This window comes from Pipistrellus kuhlii, unplaced genomic scaffold, assembly GCF_014108245.1.
Source record: "Pipistrellus kuhlii isolate mPipKuh1 unplaced genomic scaffold, mPipKuh1.p scaffold_m20_p_4, whole genome shotgun sequence".
Classification (NCBI taxonomy): domain Eukaryota; kingdom Metazoa; phylum Chordata; class Mammalia; order Chiroptera; family Vespertilionidae; genus Pipistrellus; species Pipistrellus kuhlii.
Genome location: NW_023425540.1, coordinates 48,094,167 through 48,121,085, shown reverse-complemented (window position 1 = coordinate 48,121,085; position 26,919 = coordinate 48,094,167). Strand labels below are relative to the sequence as shown.

The window sequence follows — 26,919 nt, the reverse complement described above, 5'->3', positions numbered from 1 at the left end:
CTAATTTCATGTAGGAGTTTCTGTTTCAGCTCGGTTTCATCCCTATTCCTACAATCTAGAATGTTATTACATAAAAATTCTCACAAAAAACTTGATGCTTATTATGGGAATTTTTACATGCATCAGTTTTCACTTGTTTCAGAATACTTGAAAACATTGTGGTCCTTTATGTTTAATTGCCTATAAAATAACGTCCATATGTCATGTGATTTTATCAAAAGAATAACAGTTATTTTAAGTAACTGAAATCCTTCTTTATTACAGAAAGAACTTAAGATGATTATTTTTATAGGTGATGAATCTGAGGAGCAGAGAAGTAATGGACTTATTCAAGGTTATATGGGTAATGATAATTATATTATAGCTATTGACTGAGTCCTTCCTACATGCTAAGCTCTTTACCTTAGTGGCCCATTCAAACCCTACTTCTTTGAATGGCAGGCTTAATTAACCCATTTCACAGAAAAAGAAACAGAGAGGTTAAGTCATTACTGAAAGTCGTTCAGCTAGTGTGTGGTACAATCACTAGATAAAAAATATCAGTGCTTGACATGAAGCTGCACCTGCTAGTCAGGTGACACGGGAATGAAAAAGAAAGTCTGAAAACACTTCATTTTTTGAATGTTCTTTTTCATTAATGGGGAAGCTATGACAAGTACCAATAAGAGATACATTCCATTTAGCTGACCTGTTTTTCAAGTTATAGATGCCATCTATACCTTGACTTTATCATAGTTTCTTTTGTATCTTACTAAAAAATAATTTTGTTAATTTTTAGCATACATATTAAATGTCAGTCCAATGAATGTATTCAAAAATTGAGCCCCTTTTGCTTTTTTAACTTGTGTTGGCATTTGCCACTTTGTCAAAGCAGAAAAAAACAACAAACCAACAGGAAATGTGGGTAGAGTGAAAACAAAAACAACTTTTCCAGGATTCCTTAGAAGTCTCTAAGCAATGCTGATCTTTAAAGAAGGTGAACAAAATATTCTATCTTTAATAAGACTAGCTAAAAGTACTTACTTTGTTTTCCTGATCACTGGCTGAGCCAGGAAGGGGGCCATCAGGTTCATCTGGCTGTTCCTCCTCAGTCAGGGAGACACTTTTGTTTATATCTGTATCTAGGCAACCAGAATGCTGAGTCAGATCAGGAACTATGGCACATGAATTTCTGCAGTGGTAATTTTTTAAAACTGTATTATTGTACATATGGCAATGGTTAAAGAGAGCCTTCCAATTTGGCTTATACTCCCCTCTTCCCTGCTTACTTACCTCAATAGCACCACCCCAAGGCCCTCCACTCACACCTATAGTCAGCTAGAAGAGCTTATCGTCTCAGGTACTTCTTTGGGATTTATTACCTTGTTTATATGTAATATGAAATATTAGTCAGATAGTAAAGTATGAGAAATTCAGAGACCTTGAGTAATCCATGAGATAAATACCTGAACTCATGATGCTTGATTTCCTGGCTTTATTTTTTATTGATCTGATCTTTCTGAAGGGAAACAGAGACTTTAAAATTTTTTCTTTCTTTGAAAGACAGAGTACTAACGAATATTGATTGAATCCTGACTAAAGTCTTTCTATTTCTGGAGTATTTTCCAGGGTGGCTCAGCAGCATTGTGACTGCAGGAAGAATCTGTGATGTCAGTGGGGTTGGCCCTCACACTTAAAGTCCATAAATTTCTGAAATTTAGGAACTTGACGTGTCTTCCTTAATGCTCATTGTCATAAAAATCACTGGGTCCTTTACTTCTTTGTCTCATTGGATGGGATGTGGCCATTTAAAAACTGATATGTCATACTCTCCTTCTGATTTCACCTTCACAGTTTAGTAAAAGAATAGTTTCCATCAAAATAGACAAAGAAAATTGGTAGTTACAAAACAGTCATAGGGTGTAAAGTTCAGCATAAGGAATAATCAATAATGTAATAATTAGGTATGATGCCAAGTGGGTACTTGAATTATCAGGGATGGGGGGATCACTTTGTAAATTATATAACTATCTAACCACTATGTACACCTGAAAATAATATAAAACACTTTTGAATATTCACTGTAACTGAAAAATAAAACAAATAATGAGCTAGAGGGGTTAAAGAAAAAAAAAAATAGACAAAGAAAATGAATTACTACAGTACTTCCAAATTTTCCTCTAGTATGCTAGTTAAAAGGAAGTTAACACTTCTAGGCCAGGAGGGGGAGTTTCTAAAAGAATGCAGGAATGACAGGTGAGCCTGGACAGGGCTTTAAACAAATTAAAATATTAAAGGGCATTGTATGGGAAATTTTGTTCAGTTCTTTGACAAAAAAGAAGAAGAAGAAGAAGAAGAAGAAGAAGAAGAAGAAGAAGAAGAAGAAGAAGAAGAAGAATTGAATTATATCAGCTCTGGAATATTTTCTTTAAATTATATTATTGTCTGAGTTACTTTTTAAATTATGGTGCTCTGTTTGCCTTGCTCTGAGAATATATGGTGTTTAGGATGATGAATTACAAACTTTTATTCCACAGATAAATACCACCCATAGGTTTTGGCTTCAATAGTATGTCTTCTAGTGCTAAACTAGGCCCTTAAAACTTAAGAGATATAGTATTTTATAATTCTTGAAGCAGTCCAAAAGGTTCATTTAATCATTCTGATAATAATTTAATCAAGTGTCAAAGGAGACTGAACACTTGTGACAGAGGACAGGTGGCTGTGGATACCAAGGGAAAGAGTGAGACCTTGACTCCTGGTATTTACTTTGGGCAAGATTACCCTTCAAGTTTCAGCTTTCTCATCTGTAAGGTGGAGTAGTAACAGTGACCTCATAAGGTGGTTGATAGGATTAAGGGCAATAATACACTTAAAGTTCTCAGCTGAGTACCAGGCCAGGAATCCACTAAGCTGGATCTATTATTAGTGATTATTTTACAAGCTGGCAATTATCCAAGAAATGGATACAAAGTCTGTGTGAGAAAGGAAAACTGGATTTGACCTTGCTGAACAACTTTCCTTAAATTCAGCTTCTAATCCATATGATTTGGCTAGAAGAATGGACGCAAATGAAATGAGTCTAGCCTGTTAGTTCTTTAAATGGTTGCTTAGTTTTTCACAGAACAGTGCACATCTACACTAATAAAAGAGAAACATGCAAATTGACCATCCCTTGCTACACCTACCAGCCAATCATGAGCAAGTATGCAAATTAACCCAACAAAGATGGCGGAGTGAAGACTGAAGACAGCATAGTAGGAAGCCAAGCACTGCAGAAGGGAGCAAAGCAGCGGAGAAGGAGGCGAAGCCCGCCCCCACAGACTTTGCTCCCTTCTCCACTTTGCTCCAGCTGCAGGAAGGCCTATTCTTGCAGGAATCTTCCTGCAATGGGCCTCTAGTAATATATATGTATATTAAATTCCCTCCTGCTTGAATGTACATGTTAAAATTCTTTCTGGAAGTCAATGATCTTCAAAGATCATTTCTAATCCAGGTATTCCAATAGTATATATATATATATATATATATATATATATACACACACACTATTGGAATACCTGGATATATATATATTTATATCCTAAAGCACAAAAACCAAAACCAATAATGTTTAATTTTGATTTTATGAAATTCATCGTGAGGTGGTGTACAGTGAAGGGGCTGGTTAGTATTGAAGTTCAACCAAGACAGAATTGCTGTGTGGTATTGGGGCACGATTCACACAATAACACTAGATTTTCACATTTGTTTGACAAGGGGAAGTAAGGGGTCTTGAGGAAGGAGCACCCATTTCTAACTCATGAAGAGTGTACAGGGGCCAGTGGCAGCCCCCACCTTGAGTGGCTGCTGAGTGCTGTGTCCTCAGCTCAACTAGCCTCAACCAGCCGCGGGCCACAGCAGCGTGTAGTTATTGGCAGAGAGTGTCCGCTTCAACTTCCTTTTCTTTCTCTTTTCCCACATTTCGACCTGGGAACTCCTAGGGCTTCATACCTTTTTGTGCTGTTCTAATTGTATCCACGCTAGTTTCCAAGTAAGCTTGATGTGTTTAGCAATTGATCATTTAGAAGATATCCTTCATGTTCCATCTCATGATTTTGCTGAGGAAGGCAGTGCAGATGTGAATATCCTGATTTTACAGATAAAAATACAAGGAGAGCCAGAGAAATTAAGGGTCTTGCATAAGCAAATGGTGAAAATCTGACCAGATCCCGAGTCTTCCCATCTTCTTTGTGCAACTTCCTTCCAGGGATGCATCATAATGAATTGTGCTAAGGTGCCAGTGTTTGACCTCCATTCTAAAGGGCTGCTCAGTGCTAAGTGGGTCCCTAATGCTCCCTAGCACTTATATTTCATTCCCTTGGTCCACCACTCTCCTACTCTCATAGCAGATTCTGCTACCTTTTCCTCTGACCTCAAGTTGCCTTCAGCTCCTCTCATCATCACTCTTAGCTGATGACCTTTCTTTTCTATTCCACCAAGAACACAGAAGTAATTGGAAGGGAATTACTACATCTATGGACCTATATGGATTTGTGTTCACAAATTTTGCGTCTTCTCCTGTTTCCGAAGATGAACCATCTTTGCTCTTCATTCAGTCCATCTCAGTTGTCCTTAGATCTCATTCCCTCTTATTTAATTAGGGACTCTATTCTCTCTTTACCAGATTATCCCCATCACCATTATATATACCTTTCCCCCTTCCAACCACCTTAAAGCAAAAACCTTTTTTTGATCCTATTTATCCTTCAGCTTCCACTCACTTTTTTTCTTTTCTGTGCAGGAAAACTTCCCGAGGGTATAGTTTGCTCTTCCCAATTTCTCTCTTAGCTATAGTCTGAATTATGTCCCTCCCCAAATTCAGAGGCTGAAGTCCTAACCAGGAGGGTGACTGCATTTGGAGATAGGATCTTTAGGAGGTAATTAAGGTTAGGTGAGATTTTAAAAGTGGGGTCCTAATCTTATAGGATTGAGGATTGGTGTCCTTATAAGAAGAAAAAGCAGTCTTAATCTCTCTCTCTCTCTCCCTCTCCCTCTCTCTCTCTCTCTCTCTCTCTCTCTCTCTCTCTCTCTCTCTCTCTCTCTCTCTCTCTCTCTCCTTCTTTCTCAACACACACACACACACTCTGCACAAAGTGTGAGGATGCGGTAAGATGATGGTTGTCTATAAGCCAGCCAGAAGGAGGACTCTCACCAGGAACTGAATCTGTTGGCACCTTGATCTTGGACTTCCCACCTCCAGAACTGTGAGAATACATTTCTGTTTTCTGTGAGAATACATTTCTGTTGTTTAAGCTACACAGACTATGGTGTTTTTGTTAGAACAGCCTGAGCTTACTAAAATAGTCTCAAATCGCTAAAATCAGGCTTCCAGTCTCACTCATTTCACTCAAACTGCTCTTGGCAAGGTCCCCTGCGACCTCTCTGTTGCTAAATCCAGTGGTCAGCTATCAGCCCCTATCTTACTGCCCATCAGCAACACCAGACAGAGTTGAGAGCTACCTTCTACTTGAAACTTGTTATTTACTTGGCTCCCAGGGCAACATGTCTCCTGTGGCTCTGCTGCTCCTTTTCCCCGGGTTATCATTCTTCTCCCTGACCTCTGAGCAGGTGTTCGGTCATCTCAGTCAGCTTCAAGTTTTCTCACAAGACCTGTGTGCTGGGAACCCTCAGCCCCAGGCAAACCAGCAGAGCTGCTTGCTCTACCTCTGAGTGTTTAAGTGTTTACCCTTTCCCCCAAAGCTGTTCTCCATACAGCCTTTCCCATAGCAACAAATGACAACAGCCCTTTTCCAGTTGCTCAAGCCCCAAACCTTAGAGGTCTTCATTCCTCTTGTGCTCTTAAGCTACCTATTGGCCAAACTTTCAAAATATATCCAGAGTGGGTCATCTCTCACCACCTTCTCTGCTGCCACACTGGTCCAAGCTACCATTATTTCTCCCTTGGATGATTGCAATAGCTTTTGAAAACAAGCCTTCCATCAAACTTTCCCCCCATCAGTTATTCTCAACAAAATAACTGGGGTTGTTGTCAAAGCGAATAGTGGCCATAAAACTCACCAGCTCAGAATTCTTCACCAATTTCCATCTTGTAAAGGACAAAATCTAAAATCTACAAAAGGTTTACGAGGCCCAGGTGATGGGTCCACTCAGAGCCATCTGACCTCAATCTCCTAGGGCTCTCCCTGGCCTGCTCTCCTCCAGCCGAAAAGGCGCCTTGGTCCTGGGAACATCGGCAGGCCCTGTCTTAGGGCCTTTAATTTTGCTGTTGCCTCTGCTTACATGCATTTTCCCTGGGTAGTCCCTCTGCTCACTGCCATTAGTCCTTTTGGTATTAATTTAAACATCACTTTCTGAAAGAGGTCTTGCAGGGCTAACTACAATTACAGCTTCCTTTTATATTCACCCACTTCCTGTTACTATTTCCTACTGTATTTCTCCCTTAGCATTTATCTACTAGGTATTTACTTTTCTTACTAAATGTTTCCCCTGTTGGAATCTAAGCTTCACAGGGCAGACTCTTTTTGTCTCCTTTATTCACGCTCTGCCCCAAAGCCTACAACTGTGTCTGGCACAGGATAAGTGCTAATAAGTATCTGTTAAATGAATGAGTAAGTGAAGCCCATAAAGACGTGTAGACAAAATTCTACACCTCAGAAGCACAGGTGACTTCTCTCTGGCGTTAGGTGGGTGAATGTGACATGAGTTGTGAAGGAGTGGGCACTTTGTTTGAACCTGAGTGGCACTCGGTAATTTGACTTTTATCTCACCCCATAACCTGAGGATATTTCCGATATTTCCAGGCATTCTTACTGCTTCGGACCTTCCACTGACACTTAGAAAGGCCTTCTCTCCACCAGAAAATATCTATTATCCTATTCTCTTCCTGTCTGACTTTTAACCAGTGGCCATTAAAAAAGACCTGACGTCAGCATGGACTTCACTGACAAAGGATGATGCTGTAGCCCAGGCATTTCAAACAGCAGTATGAATAACACTTACCTGGAGAGTTTCTCTAACTGCAGATGCTTAGTCCCCTCTCCCACGAGTTTCGAAACAAGTTCATTTTGATCCAGAGATACAAGGACCACACCCTGAACAACACAAAGGAAAGAATTTGTAAGGCTGGCATCGCTGAAGGTCCACAGCGAACGTAATCTTGGTCAAGGTCCTCTTTGGTGTTCCTTAAATTGCTATAAATAATCATCTGTTTGTCTGTCTGCCTGTCCACCCTTCCATCCAGGCATTCAGCCATGTCTCAGTGTCTTAGGTTCTGTGCGGATGTGAATTTTCCTACAGGGTAGCAGTGCTGGAGGAGCTTTCTCCTTTCAAACCACCTCCTCTATTCTAATTATCATCTGCCCCTCCCCCAAAGCCAACCACAGCCTACAGGGCAGTCTCCCCTATTTGCTGCCATTCCTACCTTGTGTTTATAGCTAGTTGCTCCTCCTCCTCCACCTGTCAGCCAGGCTCTTGTTTCCATTCTCTCCTTCCCTGTTACCACTTCTCTCTCTCCCACCTCTGAACAAACAGCCTGTCCCCAGACACCTAATGGTAGCCAAACTACTGGGGTGAATTCCCAGCTCCCTTAGCTGTGCTTCCTGCCTCCAACACCCACTGCTCCTTATCTGGCTTTGGTTAATATCAGCCAAAATACATCGACTAACCAAATGAAGGAGAATGATGCATTAAAATATAGCAATGTTGATAATTATATTTAAGGAAAAAATACACAATAGAAAGGTGGATCCACCTTTGAACACAGCCTGTCACACATATCCATATGGGCAAACAAAGTCCAAAATAAGCAAAATACAACAACTAAAAACACTGACAAAATTCCACCTGGCTGGTAATACAATACAATGGTAGGTAAGCTAATAATTCAAAGACAATGACAGTTCCAATAGCGATTGATTGTGTTGCCACCAGATATAGGAGCCATGAGGTCCTGTGGAGGCAATAAAAGCTTGTGCTTGTTAAATTAGTTTACAGAGTCTCCGCGCTACTGGCAGCAGGAATATTTATTCTAGCTGTTCTCATGCCATGACTTATTTCCCTCATTTCTCGGCAAAAATCTCTTCTGCTGTGGAAAGGTTCCTTGCTCTGCCCGGGAGGCCTTGAGTGAGCCTGTGGACCCAGCAGTTTTCTCTAAAACCCTACATTCCTCATCCTTGAGCATGTCAGCTTGCCAGGCACAGGCTGGTCGCGGCCAGCAATCTCACTTGCTGCTCTAATGATCCTGAGAAGTCTATTTTCGTGTGTAGTAAGACCAGTGCCCACAGCCATCCAGCCTAACACAAGCACAAGTGCTTCAAGGAGAACAGAAATATCTGTTTGAAAAGCATATAAGTATACCTTCATCCTCAAATAAATGAATGCATTTTTGGCCCTAGGCATTGAAGCATTTAGCCAAGTGGCTCTAGGACAGAATTTAATATTGTATGTGTTTGTCCCGTCAAGAGGAAGGGTAATAAAATCCATAAGAGAGAGGGTTTTTCTTGCTCTGAGAATAACTTTACGTCTCACCATTAAAATATGTGAGATTCTGTGCCACAAATCTCACCCCTGGGGCCCATTGCTGCAGCACGTGCTACACACTCACATGCGTTGGCCAGGAGGCCTGACCTTGCAGGAGTTTGGGTACCTTCCCTTTGCCCTCCTAGCATGGTTTATCTTTTAAAAAATTAAAAATAATTTTGTCCAGTACATTTTTTCTAGATATTTGTGATCAGCTTTTTATAGGTATAGAAATAGCTAGACCAAACTATAACACAGGGGAATAAGAAAAAAAGTCAAACATGTACTGAATGCCTACTATCCACAAAGCACTGTGTGCATGTATTTGTATATTTATGGCTCAGGTAATTCTCACGATAACAGAATGCGTTGAGTATCCCAGTTTACAAGAACCCGTTGAGGAAATGTCTCAAAGCCATACAGTGGTGTGTCTGGCGAAAGTCTGTGCTCTTTCCACCTTCCCAGGCTACTTGTGTTTCATGCTTTTCTGCCCTTTCCTCTTGGCATCGTTTTTACCCCTGGCCAGGCACCTTGTGTGTTAGATGCTCAAGTTCCTTGCTGAATTCACTCAATCATTCACTCATTTATTCTGGCAGTCAGTCTGACACGCTTTCAAACTTTTATTGGCTGCCTTCTAAGTACTTTTCTGGGCACCGGGCATATAGCAATGAGCAAAACAGGAAAAAGCCTCTGCCTTCGCTGACATTTTACAAGGGAATTAAAATAAGTACACAGGCTTTCAAGATGAAGTGTGATACAAGCAATTTAGAGGAAAAGCAGAGACTCTGGCAGTCCAGGGGAGAGCAGGCAGTAGCCTACAGTGGGGAAGGAAAGGGGACGAGGAAAGGAAGACTACTTCTTGGAAGAGGTGACCTGAGGGGAATCCAGTGGCTCTGTAGGAATTGCCCCCACCCCCTTAGAATAGAGGAAGCTCATTTTCACTCAGTGAATGCCCATCCCCATGGCAAGTAGAGCAGAGTGGCAGGAACAGGAGGGTTGATAAATCAGATGAGGCTGTTAAAGTGAGTAGAGGCCAGACCCCAAAGGGACTTGAGTCTTGTTTAGATAAACTAAGGAGTTTAGCACTTACCCTACAGGAGATGAAGAGCTGAGTGGTTGTGCTGATTGATGGGTTAGAACAAAGCCCCCAAAGAGGCTGGTGAAAGGTAAAACACAGGCACATGGATAAATGCTGTTTCTGCTTCCTTGGGGAGGAACTCTTTTTTAAACCTTAAGACAATAATGTAAAACTATGATTAAAATCTTTAGTTCTCGTGGCAAACTCTATTGAATTTTTCTTTTTGTGTCTAAAATTGCATCATATAAACCATTTGAACTATTTGGAAGCTTGAGCCTCTGATCCCACATTATTGTTAAGCATTTTGTTAACGGAACTCTCAGCATGGTGATTGCGTATTTGTAACATGAAAAATTATCCATCTAAAGTGATAAACTTCTCTGTCCAAAACAAAATAAAGACACATGAAAATAAACCCTGAAAAATTATTTTGTATAAATTGGGATATTCTGTAATTACTATTATGTTTAAAATGTTATATTAAATTTCATTTATAAATATAGACATGTAATTTTACATAAATGCATAATATGATATATTGTAGAAATATCATAAAGGATTAATAACTGAACATATAAATATATAACAAAGCATATAGGCAGAAACACTTTAAATCACCCCCTTTGAAATTATCACTGAAATAATCATTGTGAATATTTTAATGTGTTTTTAGCATTTTTTTGTTATGAACATATACATATATATGTATACATGAAATCACATATATATACATCCTTACCTTTTTATTTAAACTTAATGATATGCTACATTTTGACATTTCACCTATTATTATATATATTTTTTAAAATAGGATTTTAATGATTGTAAAATGTACATTCTATGGCTACCATAATATTATTAAACTGCTTTTTAATTTTTGGACATTTAGATTGTGGCCAAACATTTTGGCAGTGGAAATAATCTATAATAATAAAAGCATGATATGCTAATTAGACCAGACATCCTTCTGGAAGCCAGGGCTGTGAGGGAAACCTGGGTTTCAGGTGCCAGAGGGAAGCCTGGGTTCTGGGTGCCAGAGGGAAGCCAATGGAAGGAAGACCTATTCTTGCATGAATTTCATGCATCGGGCCTCTTGTATAATAAATATAATAAAGAGTTAATGTGCTAATTAGATTGAACAGCAGAATGACCATCTGAACAGCTTTCCAGACGACCTTCTGGATGAAGCCAAGGCTGTGAGGGCTGAGACATCTGGAGCTGTGAGGGCCGAGCCCTTTACACGAATTTCATGCATCGGGCCTCTGCTGATGTAATAATACTGTACACAACGTTTTATATATATTTGTACACAAAAATTTTTATATATCTCTGTTTTCTAAGAAAATAATGGATCAAAGAGTAGAAATATTTGTAAGCATCTTGATATGCACTGTTAAGTTGTCTTAAAAATTATTGTATTTTTGCAAAGCAAAATAAGAAAAGTCAATGTAGAAAGAGACATAAAATATTTATGCAAAAATTGCACATATTGAAATATGTTCTAGGGAAATATCCCAAAATACAGAAGAAGACAAACAAACATGTTTATCATAGTGCTAAAATAACCAAAAAATGATTATTTGTCTTAATTGTTCAACAATAGGGAAATGCGAGTATTATTTTGTATGACTTAATTGTTACAAATATTAACAATGATGTTTATTAATTACTAGAGGCCCAGTGCCATGCACCAGTGGGATCCCTGGGCCTGGCCTGCACTCTCTTGAAATTGAGGACCCCTTGGGAGATGTTGGAGAGCCCGTTTCAGCCCAGTCCCCACAGGCCAGGCTGAGGGACCCCACTGGCATATGATTAGGGCTGGAGAGGGACAATGGGAAGGCTCCAGGGCATATCTGGCCCATCTCGCCCAGTCCAATTTGGACCCCAGCAGCAAGCTAATCTACTGGTCAGAGCATCTTCCCCCTGGTGGTCAGTGCATGTAATAGTGACTGGTCAAACGGTCGAACAAATGGTCAGACATTAGCATATTAGGCTTGTATTATATAGGATTATTTATCCTAATTAAAATATTAGAGACTCAGTAACTTCTGGAAACTTCTCCATTTTAGACTTACAAGTTTTATGAAACAATGCAATTCCTTTATTTTACAGGTCAGTTGGAATAGGATTGTCTGTCACTTGCAATAAAAATATCCTAATTGATATAATAAAAAGTGTATTATTACCTTATCTGTAGATCATACTGTTTAGATCTTAGTTGTACAAATAAGTAAGCGGCATATTTATTTTTAAAAGCTTTGAGTAAGCAAGTCAAGGTATAAAATAGCCCACTGATTTTATTTGTGATATAGGCATTGAGTCACTTGATGTGGACTAGTTTTTGTTTTAAATATCTTTTATGAATGGTTAGTTGTACATTAGAAAATATTAAAAAAATTACCTCATCTTAGGAATACTTTTAGGTCTCAATTCCAAATTTAATTTTATAAATTCACAGATCTTTTTTCATATACTGATAAAGTATGATAAATATAGTCTTGGATAAACTTCAATTAACTTCTCTCTCTGCAGTAGAAAATTCATTTCAGAATTACTCATAGTTACTCATGGACTTGTGGTGTTTAAGAGATGTGGAATAATTTCCCCAAAGTGCAAACTTGATTATTTTTCATGTATCTTTTATAATGATTCAGGTTTTTAAAGCTTCTGGAATGAAAATGTCCCTAATAACAAAAGTGTGATTAGGCTGAGAACATATGTAAAACCTTGCCATTTCAAGTACAACTTAATTACAGACCATTTGAACATTAGAAAGCTTACTAGTAAATTTTCACCTCCAAACAGGAAGCAGTCCTGGGTATTTGATCCATTTCCCCTACAGCAACTTTCATTAACCTTTAAGATTCGCTTTCTCATTTACTGAATATCTGTGGCTTGTCCTATTGGAATCATACTTTTGTATATGTTTCTCTTTTAGGGACTTGCTGTAAGAGAGAAAGAACTGGGTAGAGAGAAATTGACATATGCATTCAATGTTTTCCATTCAGTATTCTCCATTCAGTATGCACCTGTCCATAGAACATATGTATTTCTCTCTGTATACATGAGGAAGCAGTGAGTCAGCCAGGCAGTTCTGGGAGGAACTGTACCAGAACAGGAGAGTTCATCAGCCCCATTGGTCACAAATGACAACTAGAAAGAAAGAGCATCAGCTTTACTGCAAGGAGATGGAAGTGCTAGCTGACCCCAAGGGATCTCTTAGAGCACAGACTCTATGTGTAGAGCTCCAGGGAGAGTCTCTAGCTGACTCTCCTAATTATTGGGTAGGCAACTAAGTAATTGCGGATTTTTTAAAAAATCAAAGACAATTTTTTTCATGGAACTAAATAATTTTATTCTGTAATGTATTGCCCATTTTGATCAATGACCTTTTGCCATCTTTCAGGCAGCATCATAATCCCACGTTCAAAAAACTTCTGGTTTTTATTAGCAAAAAACTGAATCAGGTACGATTTGACATCATCATCATTATTGAAATTTTTACCATTCAAGGAGTTTTGTAAAGATCGAAACAAAAAGTAATCAGATGGTGCAAGGTCAGGACTATATGGTGGATGTGGCAAAACATCCCAACCAAGCTCCATTAATTTTTGCCGAGTGACCAAAGATGTGTGTGGCCTTGCATTGTCATGATGGAATAGAACACCTTTTCGATTTGTCAATTCGGGCCGCTTTTCTTCAACTGCATTGTTTAATTTCGTTAGTTGTTCAATGTAGACATCAGAATTGATCGTTCGGTTGGGTGGTAAGAGTTCAAAGTAGACAATTCCTTTGTAATCCCACCAAACTGATAACAAAACCTTCTTTTGATGAATATCAGCTTTTGATGTTGTTTGAGTTGGTTCACCTGGCCTGCTCCATGATCTTTTTCGCTTGATATTGTTGTAAACAACCCATTTTTCATCGCCAGTTATCAGTCGTTTTAAAAATGGATCATTTTCATTACGTTTCTTTAGCAAATCGCAGCTGCTAATGCGTTGCATTAACTGTGATTCTTTCAGTTCGTGAGGAACCCATGTATCGAGTTTTCGAACATAGCCAAGTTGTTTTAAGTGATTTTCAATGCATGTATGTGATACATGAAGCTTCTCTGCAATCTCACGCGTTGTACTGTGACAGTCCGAATTGATTATTGCTTTGATTAGGGCGTCATCAATTTCAACTGGACGACCAGAGCGTTTTTCATCTTTGAGTGAAAAATCACCAGAACGAAATTTGGCAAACCAATTTTGACACTGCCGTTCTTTTAAGGCTTCGTCACCATAAACAGCACATAACTTTTTATGAGCTTGCGAAGCGTTTTTCCCTTTGCGGAAATAAAAAAGCAAAATATGACGAAAATGTTCCTTTTGATTTTCCATTTTTCAACGAACGCCAAACAAAAACTACAAAACAGATCAACAAACTTTTTTTACTGATTAACAGCTGAATAGCCAACTATCAGATAACAAAATGTGTTTTACATTTGTACTACGTCTGCAAACCTAAAAATTCAACTGAAGCCATATATGTGTGAAATCAGCAATTACTTAGTTGCCGACCCAATAGAATGACAAGTTTATGACATGATAAAGAAAACAAACTAAGGTGAGACATTCTGAGACCTCTGGTGCAGAGAGAAGCTGGCTGTTGGTTCAACTTCTCTCTTTCTCCTGACAGGAAGCAGAGCTCATTTCATAGCTCCTGTTGAAAGAAGCCACCACTATTGAAACATAGACATGATGAGACAATGAAATTAAGAGGGGAAAAATTCCACTGATTTTAGCCAAGACGTGTGTGTGCATGGAAAAGACACCTGGAGGAAATATATAAGGAGATAAAGCGGTGCCATGGAGCATGTGAGAAGCGGCTACCTGTCCTTTTAGAGAATAAAACAATTACATTCTTTCACTAAGAAAAGGCTTTGCAACACATGGGGGGAGCGCCTGGTGATGCAAATCCAGGCAGGATACACAGCTCAGGGTAAAGGAATCTGGAGACTCACTAGTAAGAAGTGGTGCAGGGAATGGTGGGATGGGGTAACGGGGAGTGAAGCAGGACATAGAAGAAAAGCCAATTTACCTTTGAAGCTGTCTTTGTGGCTTAAACTTCTTCACTAGGACATTTAATAGTTTTTTTGTGGTCAAATATGGTTAGGAAACAGCATTTCCCTTAGCTTCCTCCTCAGCATGCCCTTTAACATTTCAAACTGCTTAACTTTATTTTCAAAAGTTACATAACCACCTAGTTTTAGTTTATTTTAAATTGAGAGTTATTATTACCCCAGGGAAATAGTGAACCATAGAACATACTTTCAGAAATACTGCCTTAGAGAATTTGTTTCTGAGAATAATCTCAGCAAAAAGCTCAGAAAGGAATTTTCTGGAAATTCTCTTAGGGATCAATGGCATCTTCATTGGTGGACTTCCACCATGGGACCCTCTCCCCAACCAGAGGTATAGGACCAGCATCAATACCAGCTGCTGGGGAGCTTGTCCCTCTGCTAAGACTCGGGTTGGACACCAGAACACCTGTCTGGACTTTCAGAAGGGAAGGCTTGGTGCTCTGCATGATTGAGTCTTTGTGCATCTTCTCTCTTTGAACAGACATTCAAAATCCAAAGTCTAAAAGCACACCAGTCTTTCAGAAATGCTGCAAACAAGAAAAGAGTGAGAAAGGCAAATATAAAAATTGAAGATCAGTATAGTATTTAAAATTAAAAACATTATTACTTAAAACAGGTGTAAAAATTCCTTCTAAAATTTGGATGGAATTAAAAACATGATGTTGGGTAAGGGCCCAGGAGGAAAAGGTTGCTGTTTACTTGGGAAAATGGCTGAACTAGTAAAATACAAATGTAGTTCCTACACAAAACACCATTTTTATAATTGCCAAACTGTTGAAAGGGAAAAACATAGGAAAATTACTTTTATAAATATTTTATAACTAGAGAAAACTTTAGCCGAGTAGCCTAGACATAGTCTTTTAGGCTAGGAGCAATATACTCTTATTTTCTTATGATATAAGTGTATTATCCATCATTATTTGAGAACACCTTTTTTGTACTGAGTTTAAAAAAAAAAAAAAAAAAAAAGAGCCGAAACCGGTTTGGCTCAGTGGTAGAGCATTGGCTTTCGAACTGAAAGGTCCTAGATTCAATTCAGGTCAAGGACATGTACCTTGGTTGTGGGCACATCCCCAGTAGGGGTTGTGTAGGAGGCAGCTGATCAATGTTTCTCATCGATGTTTCTAACTCTCTATTCCTATCCCTTCTTCTATGTAAAAACTCAATAAAGTATATTAAAAAAAAAGAGGAGGCTTTACTCAAGATGAAAGTTATCAATAGGTATTAATTAAAAATAGTTAGGAGAAAAAATGTGTACTGTTTTTCAAAAATTCTGAAGACTTGTCTTGATTGAATTGAAACACTGAAGAGGTTATCACTTGACTCAAGTATTCTGGAAAAATTACCCTTAGTTTTTACCTAAGGGTAATGAGACTGGCTGGGGGTGGAGGGTATTGGGAACCCTATGTGCTCTCTATGGGTTGTCACACTCAAACACAGGACACACCCAGGAAAACTGTGAATGGTTAGTTGTTCTTGGGGATTTCCTCCTCTCTGTCTTGGTATCTCCTAGTGGCCCAGTCTTTCAGTCCTCTAGTTGCCAAGGGTTCCATCTTTAGTACTGCATGCTGGCCTGCTTATATAATGCACCTTTCCTGAATTAAGATTCAATAAGTTGAATAAGTTGAAACTTCACATTTTACACTATTTCCTATTTACAAGAGAAAAACATTGGAAAAAAAACACACCAATATGAAACAGTAGGAAGAGTTTAAAAATAGATTCTGGTGAAACACAAATGAATCATTGAAATGGTGATTTTGTTTACTGAAGAAATGTTAAGTGAAAAAAGACATAAATTATATATTTCATATAATTCATATGTAAAAATTCTTTATATACATTCTCTCCACACACATGTATATTCTACATGAGTACTCTATATACACATTTACACATACATGCATACTTTGGTACAATGGCTCTCTAACTTGAGCCGGCATTAGAATCACCTGGAGCCTTATTAGACCACTGGGCCCAGCCCACAAGTTTCTGACTCGGGGCTGGGATGGGGCTGGAGAAATTGTTTTCTAACAAGTTCCAGCTAATGCTGGTGGTCTGGAAGAAGCCAACCTAAAGAAAATATCCTGGTTAGGGGAAGGAATTTCTAAAACGTGTGTCGTGTGTCTCTCCCCCCCCACCCCCACCTTTTCCCAAATTATTAGGTAAGTTACTTCAGGATATCTTCAAAACCCCTTTAAAAAAATTAAAAATCAGTTTATTTGAAATATTATTCCTCCCACCGCTCTAAGTAGGACAAATGAAGAGATCAATGAGAGGTCTGTGTCTGAGGGTGGAACAGGGACCACAAAGGGTATTGCTTCAGTTGTCTCTTGCCTGTAGCAAACACCCAGTCTTTGATGAATTAGAAAGCAAGTGAGATGACTTTGTGTGTGTGTGTGTGTGTGTGTGTGTGTGTGTGTGTGTGTGTAGCACATTTAACCTGAATACCAGGATGGTTTCAGGATGTCACAGTTACTTGATTGGTACTGGCTAAAGCCCTCACAGATATTTCCTCTTCTTATTACTCAATTTAGGAAATCAATGTCAGCCTGTAGGTGTGAACATGAGTTGGCAAACCCAGACAGGAATGCTGATGAGGCAGCCTCTTCTGCCTGAGGGACTCGTTCCCATTCCAGAAATGACTCATGTGTTGCCACTTCCCATGCCTTTTGCACACACCACTCTGTCTGCCTGAAGTGCCTTGGACTAAGCCGCTTTCTTTTGTTCTTGTTCCAAGAGCCCCCTCTGAGTGACTTTCACTTACCTGTCTTACTGTCATTTTTCAATGGTGTGCTGTTTCTTCCAGGGAACTGGAAATACCTTGAATGTTCAGTTGGTCTTGGCTTCAGCGGTGTATCTCCAAAACCTATTAGAGTATCTGGTATTTGTTTTCTGTTCAAAGTACAGTCATGGATATTCAAAGACAAAATTTCACCTTTAATATACGTAAAAGGATCCAACAAACAAGACCATGACTCAAAAGTAAGCAAGTCAAGTGTGAAAGATCAAAATCTTTGTACTTCCTTCTTGTTGAACTAACAGACCTACAAGCCCTCTTTATTTCCACACATTCTCAGCCCTCAGTTTCCCACTGTCTCTGTCTGCTCCAGGATCTGCCCGTGCTCTGTGGAACTTTCAGGAAACACCCCGGGTTTCTCACCTGACTGCTCCGTGCAATCTCTGAAAGGGGATTCATTGTCATTTTGTTCTCTTTAGAGACAAACAGAGCCCCACATTTTCACAGATAAATAAAATTGTGGGTAAAGTATTTGATGCTTAAAGGAGATGTCTGATACTACGTTAGATTTTATTCTTGCTTTTAAAAGAAAGAATGAGTATTTCCATGTTTCTATGTAGCTATCTGTTCTTCCATTTGTATGTTATGTATAGAAAAGTATTTGAAATGATGTTTACCTCTTGTTAGTCACAAATATTTAGATAGTTGGATTTAAAAGACTTTTTAAACACCATTCTTTTTTTAAAAAAATATTTTATTGATTTTTCACAGAGAGGAATGGAGAGGGATAGAGAGTTAGAAACATCAATGAGAGAGAGACATCGATCAGCTGCCTCCTGCACATCCCCCACTGGGGATGTGCCTGCAACCAAGGTGTATGCCCTTGACCGAAATCAAACCCAGGACCCTTCAGTCCGCAGGCCAACGCTCTATCCAATGAGCCAAACTGGCTTTGGCTAAACACCATTCTTTATCCTGATTAGTATTGATTCTTATGTATTATTTTTATAATTTCTATTCCAAAATAATGAAAGAGCGTAGTGCCCCTGCAAGTGTTTAGAAGATCACATGCCTCATCGAATGTCAATATGGATTTTTCTGTCCTGTTACTCAGATATCCAAACATAGAAATGCATAGATGCAAATTACCAAACCACAAGGCAGAAAAGTGACTTGTATTTATTTATAGCAGTTTGACTCTGGAATTCCTGCAGAGCTGACCTGTGCGCCCTCTCAGTCTGCAGTACATGGAGCCTTTGTGGGGAGGAAGTCTGACACTTACAGGTGGATCAAGAAGGGAATTATTTCAGTCAGTCAAGGTGGTTCTGTCTTTAGAATGATTCCGAAGCAATGCTGTTTGTCAAACTTTCCCCCCAAAAGGCATGTGACCTCATGGATGAGAAATAGAGCACAAGGTGGTCAGGACCTGAGTTCTCTAGGTAAGACATGGTAAAGAGTGGTGGCTCTAAATGTGCTTGGTAAAGAACCTCTGACATTGTTATCTGCATGACTTTACGGGGTTTTGATGCTGCTCAGAGAACAAGATGAGTTGTGAGATAGAGCATCCTATAGGAATTTCCAAGTGAATATCCAAAAATTATAAGTTTATTTTATATAAACCAAGTTATAACTGAATTTGGTAGATTTTCAGTTCCAACTAGAAGTTGTTTATAGAGAACCAGGAAAGAATGGCAGTCTGCTGACATGATATTTGAGAAGATAAGACTTAAATCAGCCATTACCTTGTGACAAATAGTTTCAGAACAGTTACTACAAGTTAAATATAAACTTACTCTATATCTTGTCATTATAAAATTGATTATTTGTCTCTGTTTGCTGTGAAAGGCATTCAGCTTTCTTAAAATATAGGAGATGTCAATTAACTTCCTTAAAATATATGAGATGTCAATATGAGTAGTTTCAATAATTGTTTTATAAGTTCCAAATGTGACTATTGTACATATAGAAACCCAATTTATTAGAATGCTGCAAAAACAAAACAAACACAAAAAAACCTGTGTCTTTCCACTTAAAACTGTCAACTAAGTTTTTCATGAAAGGTTGATTTACTATAGGACTGTTAATGATAATTAACCAATGGTAGCATTAATCTAGCTCACATTAATTCAATTAGCAAAGAAAGAGTGTAGATTTTCTTAAAATCAGTCACAATGGAAGATATAGTAACTCTTCTTTGTTTACAACTACAATCAATTAACTTTGACACACTATGAGAATCTCGATTTCTTTTGTATAGCATATACTATACTTAATAGGGGTGTCGAACTCAATCAGAGAAGGGGCCAAAATCTAAAATCCAGCCTAAATCGCGGGCCGAATGGTTTACTGAACAGTCATAAACTGTCATTGTGATGGAAATGCAGCGGAGTGCAGTGATGACAGCGCGGTGCGGGCCACATTGCAAGGCCTGGCGGGACGGATTTGGCCCGCGGGCCTTGTGTTTGACACATGTGCATAATTCTGATCATATAGTGCCATATAGTAACTTTTAACCCTGTTGAGTCGACAATACTCAATAGTAACAGATCTGACCCTGAAAGCCATTTTGGTTTCATTACTTGTCTATGATTCAGAACTCTTTTTTGTTATAATTGTATAGATCAGTGTCCGCAAACTCATTAGTCAATAGAGCGGCAAACCGCAGCTCACGAGCCACAGTTTGCTGACCACTGGTATAGATAATTCCACTCAAAATGACTCAAGCAAGAGAGCTTACTAGCTCCCAGCACTGTAAAGTCTAGGCAACATGCTAGGCAAGAACCAGTGGTCATAGGATGGTGTTAGGATTGACTCTCTCCATCCTGGTTCTACTTCCTCTGGGTTGGCTTCATTCTCAGGCAGCTCCTCCCATCAGTGGTCAGATGGCCACTCAGAGATCTAGATGTTCATCTTATCAGTTCAGCAATCTCAGTAGAAAGAGAGCTTCTACCCCAACAGTTCCAGTGAAAGTTCTGGATCTGAAGGTTATTGGTTCTGATTGGCTGTTTGGTTCAGCCCAACCCTGCCACAGGATTGAATTGTCATTGCTTTGCTCTCAAGAAGCAAGTTGTGTATTTTCTGCTACATGAATGATTATAAACAACAGCTTGGGAAGGCACTCTAAGGCCAGTAATTATATGGATGAAACAGAAAGACTGTATTCCAAGTGAGGTTAATTTTAGCAGAAGTCAGATAAAAATGTTGTCAACAGCAAATGTGCTGGCAATAGAGCCAAAATTCCTGTCGCCAGAGACTGGTTGATTGGACTAGTGGTTCCCAGTGTGGTCACAGAAAGCCAGACTGGACCTCCTGGCCATCCCAAAGATACTTTAAAGTCTGAAGTTAATGTATGGGGCTTAGTACATAATAATCTGAGACATCACAAGTAGAAAGTAATCCTGAATTAGACATTAACTTTATAAATTAAAGGTGTGTGTGTGTGTGTGTGTGTGTGTGTTTGAGTGTTTAGGGGAGAGGAGGGCTCAGGGACCTATGCTGATAACTGTCCCAAACTTTGATTTATTTTCCCATGGAGTAAGCTATTCTGTGAAGAAAATCTCTAAATAGAAGGGGAAAATGTTGATTCTTACTATTAAAGCAATTTAGATGCTTTTTAAAAAAATCCATGTTAAAATTTTGTTCAGGGTTCTGTTTTCTACAAAGGATATAGTATTTTTAGAAAATCACTTAGAAAATCTCCTTGTAGATAGTATCTCAACTCAGTTTACTGAAATGAATGTTACTGGATAATTAAACTAATGAGTCATTCTGGGAAAAGAAATTAAGGCTAAAAATGCAAAGATAATTGGAAAAGAATTCTGCTACTGAAGAAAACTTTGGCTTAAAGAGGAAAGGTGCAGCTACATTCTCATTGCAGAGATGCCACATGTAGCTTTTTTTCTTTTTTTCCTTACGAAGAAAAGCAGAAATTCTGATCACAAAATGTGTGAGTACAAAATAAGGTTTTCCCTATGAATCAGTTAAACCAGGATAATATAATAGCTTGGCATCTGATTTATAAATTAGAGATAAGTTGACAGATGAACAATTTCATTAGTAAGCAAAAAAAATTAAAATAAAAGTAAATTAGATGAAAGAAAATGAATTGACCTGTGATGGTAATGAGATGAGTCTGCTTCAGTCTCCATCATGGTCAGGCAAGATGGCCCTTCACTTCACACAGAAAGATTTTCACTGTGTGTTAGACAAACAACAGTGCTAGAAAGATATTAAATTTCTCAACATCCACATACCAACTTTAGAAATTCCCCTAATTGTGTCCGATTGAGCTATATTCTCATGCTTGAAAAATCTCTGTGGTCAGCGGAATTAGTACTCAGATTGACTGACGGTAATGGACTGAATATCTGCCACCTGTGACTATGCTACCATACAATGTAAAAGGGACTTTGCAGGTATGATTGAGGTATTTTTTATCCTTACCTGAGGATATGTTTATTGATTTTAGAGAAGAAGGGAAAGAGAAACACCATTGTGAGAGAGAAGCATCCCATCAGTTGCTTCCCATATGTGCCCTATCAGGGATCGAACCTGCAGCCTAGGCATGTGCCCTGACTAGGAAGTGAACCCACAATCTTTTGGTGCACAGGATGATGCTCCAACCAACTGAGCCACCTGACCAAGGAAAGTGAAGGATTTTGAAAGGGAGATTATCCTGGCTTATTTTGGCAAGCCCAGTGTAGTCACAAGTGTTTTTATAACAGAGAGGCCAGTGATTTAGAGTTAGGGTCCAAGATGAATAATTAACTTATATTTAGAGTAAAGCCAAGAAAGGAGTCTCTCTCCCACTTTTAAATTGCCCACAATTATTTTTTAAATTCAGTGATTGTAAATGATATCAGTGATTCCTGCCACATTAAAGCACCATCTTTTGTCCCATTAATTTTTTAACTTTACATAAAGGAAAGGCAATTATAAAAATTGATACATACATATTAAAATTAAAAAGTTTGTCACCTAAAATCATTTCAGGTACTACCATATTTTTCAGATTTAAAACGTTTGCATACTCTTAGTTCATAGAATGAATAGCTTTAATTAACTTTTACCCTAACTATGCTGGTAATCTAAAAGCATAGACATCACACTTTAGCTTCTAATAAAGGCAGAGTGGTAAAATTTCCATTAAGAACAACAAAAAGGTTTGAACAAAATATGAAAATAATCTTTTGAAAGCATCAGAGAGCTACCAATGCTGCAAAGAATTATGAGACTAAGATCTAGGGTAGGTAAACTCAGAGAGTTGAGCTTGGAATTTTGGGCTGCTTTTCCAAAATTACCTGCAAAATCCAGAAATGTTGGTTGAGAACCTGAAAAGCTGAACAGATATTTCAACAGACTCATGTAGCTGGGAGAAAAATGAAAGGAAGAAAGTCTCTGATAAACCTGTATGCACTGAATTGGCACTTCACAGATCCACCCACTACGCAAGTAAGGGTGTGTACAAATTAGGCCAGTGCTCTCAGGTGCTGAAGCCCAGGTTCAAATAATTCTAACCCTTTATTGTTTTAAGCAAATCCTTCCTGGTGCTAACCAGAAGTAAAGGTAAATTCTTTAATATCTTGCATCCAATAAAAAAGATATAAAAGGAAACTAGAGAATTTGATTAAAAACTACAAAGTAAAATAGACACTCACTGGATTTAAATAATTCAAAACCATATAATTTTATTAAGGAAATAAAACCCAATATTAAGAACTTTTGTAAAGACCTAAAAATAAAATGAAAAGAGAAATACAATGACCTCACTTATATATGGAATCTAATGAACAAAATAAATTGAACAAAATAGAAACAGAGGCATGGATACAAGGAACAGACTGTCAGCTGTCAGAGGAGAGGTGGGAGGGGGACTGGGTAAAAGAAGGTGAAGGTATTAGCCAAAGAACATATATTCATAACCCATACACACAGACCACAGTGTGGAGATGTCCAGAGAGAAAGGGGCAGTGGGAAGGGTGGAGGAGGGCAAAGGGTGGGAATGGGGATATCTGTAAAAGTGTCAATAATAAAACTAAAGTTAAAAAAATTAATGGCTCCAAGGTTGGACTTTACATAAGAGCAGATACCACTGAAGGGAGAATTAATGAACAGTGATAGAAGAAAATATCTGGAATGAAGTACAAAGGAACAAAAGGTTGGAAATACTGAAGATAGTGAAAGACCCAGAGAAGATACAGAGAAGGATAGTATATGTTCCACAGAAGTTCCAGAAGAAGAAGAAAAAGAGTGGAGCAGAAAAAATATTTGAAGAGGTAATGCCTGAAAAATTTTCCAAAACTGTTGAAAGATATCAAGCCATACTTTCGAGAAGCATTACACCCCAAACAAGTTAAATACAAAGAAAATCACACCTAAAAAACTCATGATAAACTGCTGAATAATAAATGATGACAATATAGACTGGGATGTGTTCTTTATACAAGAAAAATACGAAAGTTTTGGTGAATTGGAAATCATAAAAGCAATGAAATGATTCTAGAAAGCAAGCTACAGCTGGGAAACAAGAGGCAGTTTCTCAGATGAGAGAATACCACTCCACTGACTGATCATAAGCACTGACTACTTTTTTACGCACTGAAATTTCAATATTACAAGTAGCTTCAAGCTGAAAGCAGAGGAACATAAATTAACCCATCCACGCAACATGTGTTTAAGTGTCTACATATGCCAGACACATTTCTAGGTATTAGGGATCCATGGTCAAGGCTACACATAGCCTCTGCCCTTATGATCTTGCAGTCTAAAAAGTTGTTGAACTGGGGGAATAGACCCCGCCAAAAATAGCCTAATTAATTCATTAGTATTTAAAATTGTGATAAATGCTATAAAGAAAATAAAAAGGAACTGAAAGAGAATAGCTAGACATGATGACTTCAATGATGATGAGCTGGCCATGTGAAGAGCAGAAGAAAAAGCAGGGCCAGCTGTTGGGGTGTAAGCCCTGTGCATTTGCTCAGGGCTCTGAGCCTGAACAAAGAAAGGGTCCTGAGCCTGGCATGAAGCTCTGCTGTCTCCATCTTTAAGTTCTTGATAAGGTTTGAAGAAAAATGCATTTTAAGTTTGCACTGAATCTGGCAAAGACCATGCTGGTTCTGGGGCAAAGCATTCCAATGAGAAAAAAGACACACAGTATGTTTCCAGCCTTGAGGCAGGGAGGAACAGGTTGTGTGAGAAGAACTGAAAGAAGGCCAGGAAGGCTGAGTAAGGAGCCAAGTGGCAAGACGTGAGGGCAGAGGAAGGCAGAAGCTCTGGCAGCTGTGGGAGTGGATGCTGTCACCGCCATGTACTCAAGTGTTTCTCGTGGCACAGGGGTGACTCCTTTAAGAAGTTCTTAGATGGAGGGCTTTCCAGATAATCCATCACTGAAATGGAGCTAAAGCCTTGGGTTATGGGCCAAGAAGAGATCACAAGTGGTATATACTGGGTTACATTTTATGAGTCCAGGCTAGATTGTTGGAAATAGGAAATTAAATCCAGTATCCTAGTGTGATTAGAGTGAAACACACACACACACACACACAAAAAAAAAACAAAAACAAAAGCAAAACAAACAAAAACAAACCCAAATGATAGTGCAGGTCTTTCAAGGGAATTAGAGAGATACTAAATTCTATTGGACTTGAATTGAAAGTCTGAAACTTTATGCTAATCTGAGTAAAGAAAAAGCACATTTAATTATACCAAGAATTGGCAAGTTATCAATGAAGAAAGGCAACAGATTTCAGGGGAGAAAACAATTATATGGCCTCAATAATACTAAGTATTGGATATCTTTAACTTGAATCTTTTCTTACAGTTGGAATGATACTAATAGTATGCAAAAATATTATGATAGATGGAGAAATTGCGTTTTTAACTATCCTAAATGTATCTCATTTGCTTCTATGCTCCTAAGAATAAACAAAGCTCACATTTTACATTAATAAGCCTGCTTAAGCCCAAGAATTTGGCATCTATATCTATCTTGGTATGGATAAGAACACATTTTATTTTATATATATTGCCTGCTTGAGTATTATTCATTTGCCCCTCATCTTCAAAGTGCTTCATTGCAAACTAAAATTCTTCTCCCACACTTTGTTTTAAACCATACTGAAAAGCCAGGCAGAGTCTTCATTGAAGGTCTTCTGCACATCATGGCGTCAACTGTGAGGAATCCCAGGTGGTACTGTGATCTGCTCTCAGCTTCTCCGGGTCAGGTTGCCCCAGTCACAAACAGGACTTCAGAACTGGAAGGGCACTGGGAACTGTGGTGGGGAGCTGCTGTTTTGGCCCTAGGGGGCTCATTCTTCTTTCTTTGGTAACAGAACACACTCATTTTCTTTGAGGAATAAGCCCTGGACACGTCCCAGGCCTGGCCACTCTGCACCTCCTGTCCTGCTGGCTACGGTGTTTGGTTGGGATGAGCACTCACTGACCCTGAGACTTCTCAAGGAGCTATGCTCATGCTAGCCTGGAGACTGGAAGCTGCCATGTACGCAGAGCCTACTGAAAATGAAACAACACAGAGAAAGAGGGAGGCTGTCTCCTGGCAACTTGACTTGAGCTGGTGAATTCAGCCTGTCACTTGAGTTCTGACTGAATGAAGAGTCACGTGTCCCAGAGGTTCAATGTTGGTTCATGGACCAATGACTGTCTGCAATGAAGTTATCACTCATTCGTGGTGAAATAAGAAAAATCAGGTTCAAGGCAATGAGTTTTTCAGAGAACTAGCTTTTCAATCTGAAAGACTGCTCCTGTTTCTAGAGATTGGATGCTTCTTACAATTTTTATTTTAAAAATGTCCTTTCTTTGTGATAGCAGATGGTATCTTTTTAAATGTCCTCACTTGGTATATATGTTATGTTATGGTAAATAATGACAACTTCTGTAATTCTTAAATATCAGTGGGTTAACTCAATAACTTCCTTGTTTTCCTCAAGTGAAATCTGAATACAGGGAGTATTACTAATTCACTCAGAGAACCTGCCTCCTTCCACCTTGTGGCTCTGCCCTCACCTAGGTCCCCAAAGTCTTCTCCATCCAGCCAGCAAGCATAGAAAGAGAAGGAAGACTTAAGGAGGGAGCATTTTATTGGTCATGGCTGGAAGTGGAGAACATCACTTCTATTCCCATTTCATTGGCCAGAATTCACCATGTGGCCAAACTTAATAGCAAATGAGACTGAGACATACAGGTTAGCTGTGTGCTCAGGACGAAGGAGAAGCAGGATTAGTGACACATTACAGTACCCAATCCCTGCCATATTTGGCAAAATTAACCTTTAGGCCTTTTGTTATATCTTCTTTTGTTCTTTGAAAATTTAGTACTGCATCAGATCCACAAAAATTTGGTAACCACTGACCTAGTTCATTTTTTTCATTTAATAAATTACTACTGATGGCTTTCCCTCCAAGAAAAATTTTACTTTTAAAATTGAAATAAATTTACTACCCTGAGTCTTCAAATAGCTGA

The 26,919-nt window shown here is 38.7% G+C and overlaps 1 protein-coding gene across 1 annotated transcript in view; it reads right to left on the bottom strand.

Annotated features, from left to right (window-relative positions):
- Nucleotides 1–25,603, bottom strand: part of FAM81B (family with sequence similarity 81 member B) — a 57,472-nt gene extending 31,869 nt beyond the window's left edge. The window contains exons 1-7 of the mRNA XM_036411014.2: nucleotides 25,559–25,603; nucleotides 23,997–24,070; nucleotides 22,743–22,810; nucleotides 17,470–17,640; nucleotides 8,143–8,291; nucleotides 6,982–7,073; nucleotides 1,024–1,171 (exon numbers count right to left, since the gene is read on the bottom strand). Of these exons, the coding sequence (XP_036266907.2) occupies nucleotides 1,024–1,171; nucleotides 6,982–7,073; nucleotides 8,143–8,291; nucleotides 17,470–17,640; nucleotides 22,743–22,810; nucleotides 23,997–24,070; nucleotides 25,559–25,603 (747 nt within the window). The remainder of the gene's footprint in view (nucleotides 1–1,023; nucleotides 1,172–6,981; nucleotides 7,074–8,142; nucleotides 8,292–17,469; nucleotides 17,641–22,742; nucleotides 22,811–23,996; nucleotides 24,071–25,558) is intronic.
- Between the last annotated feature and the right edge of the window lie 1,316 nt (nucleotides 25,604–26,919).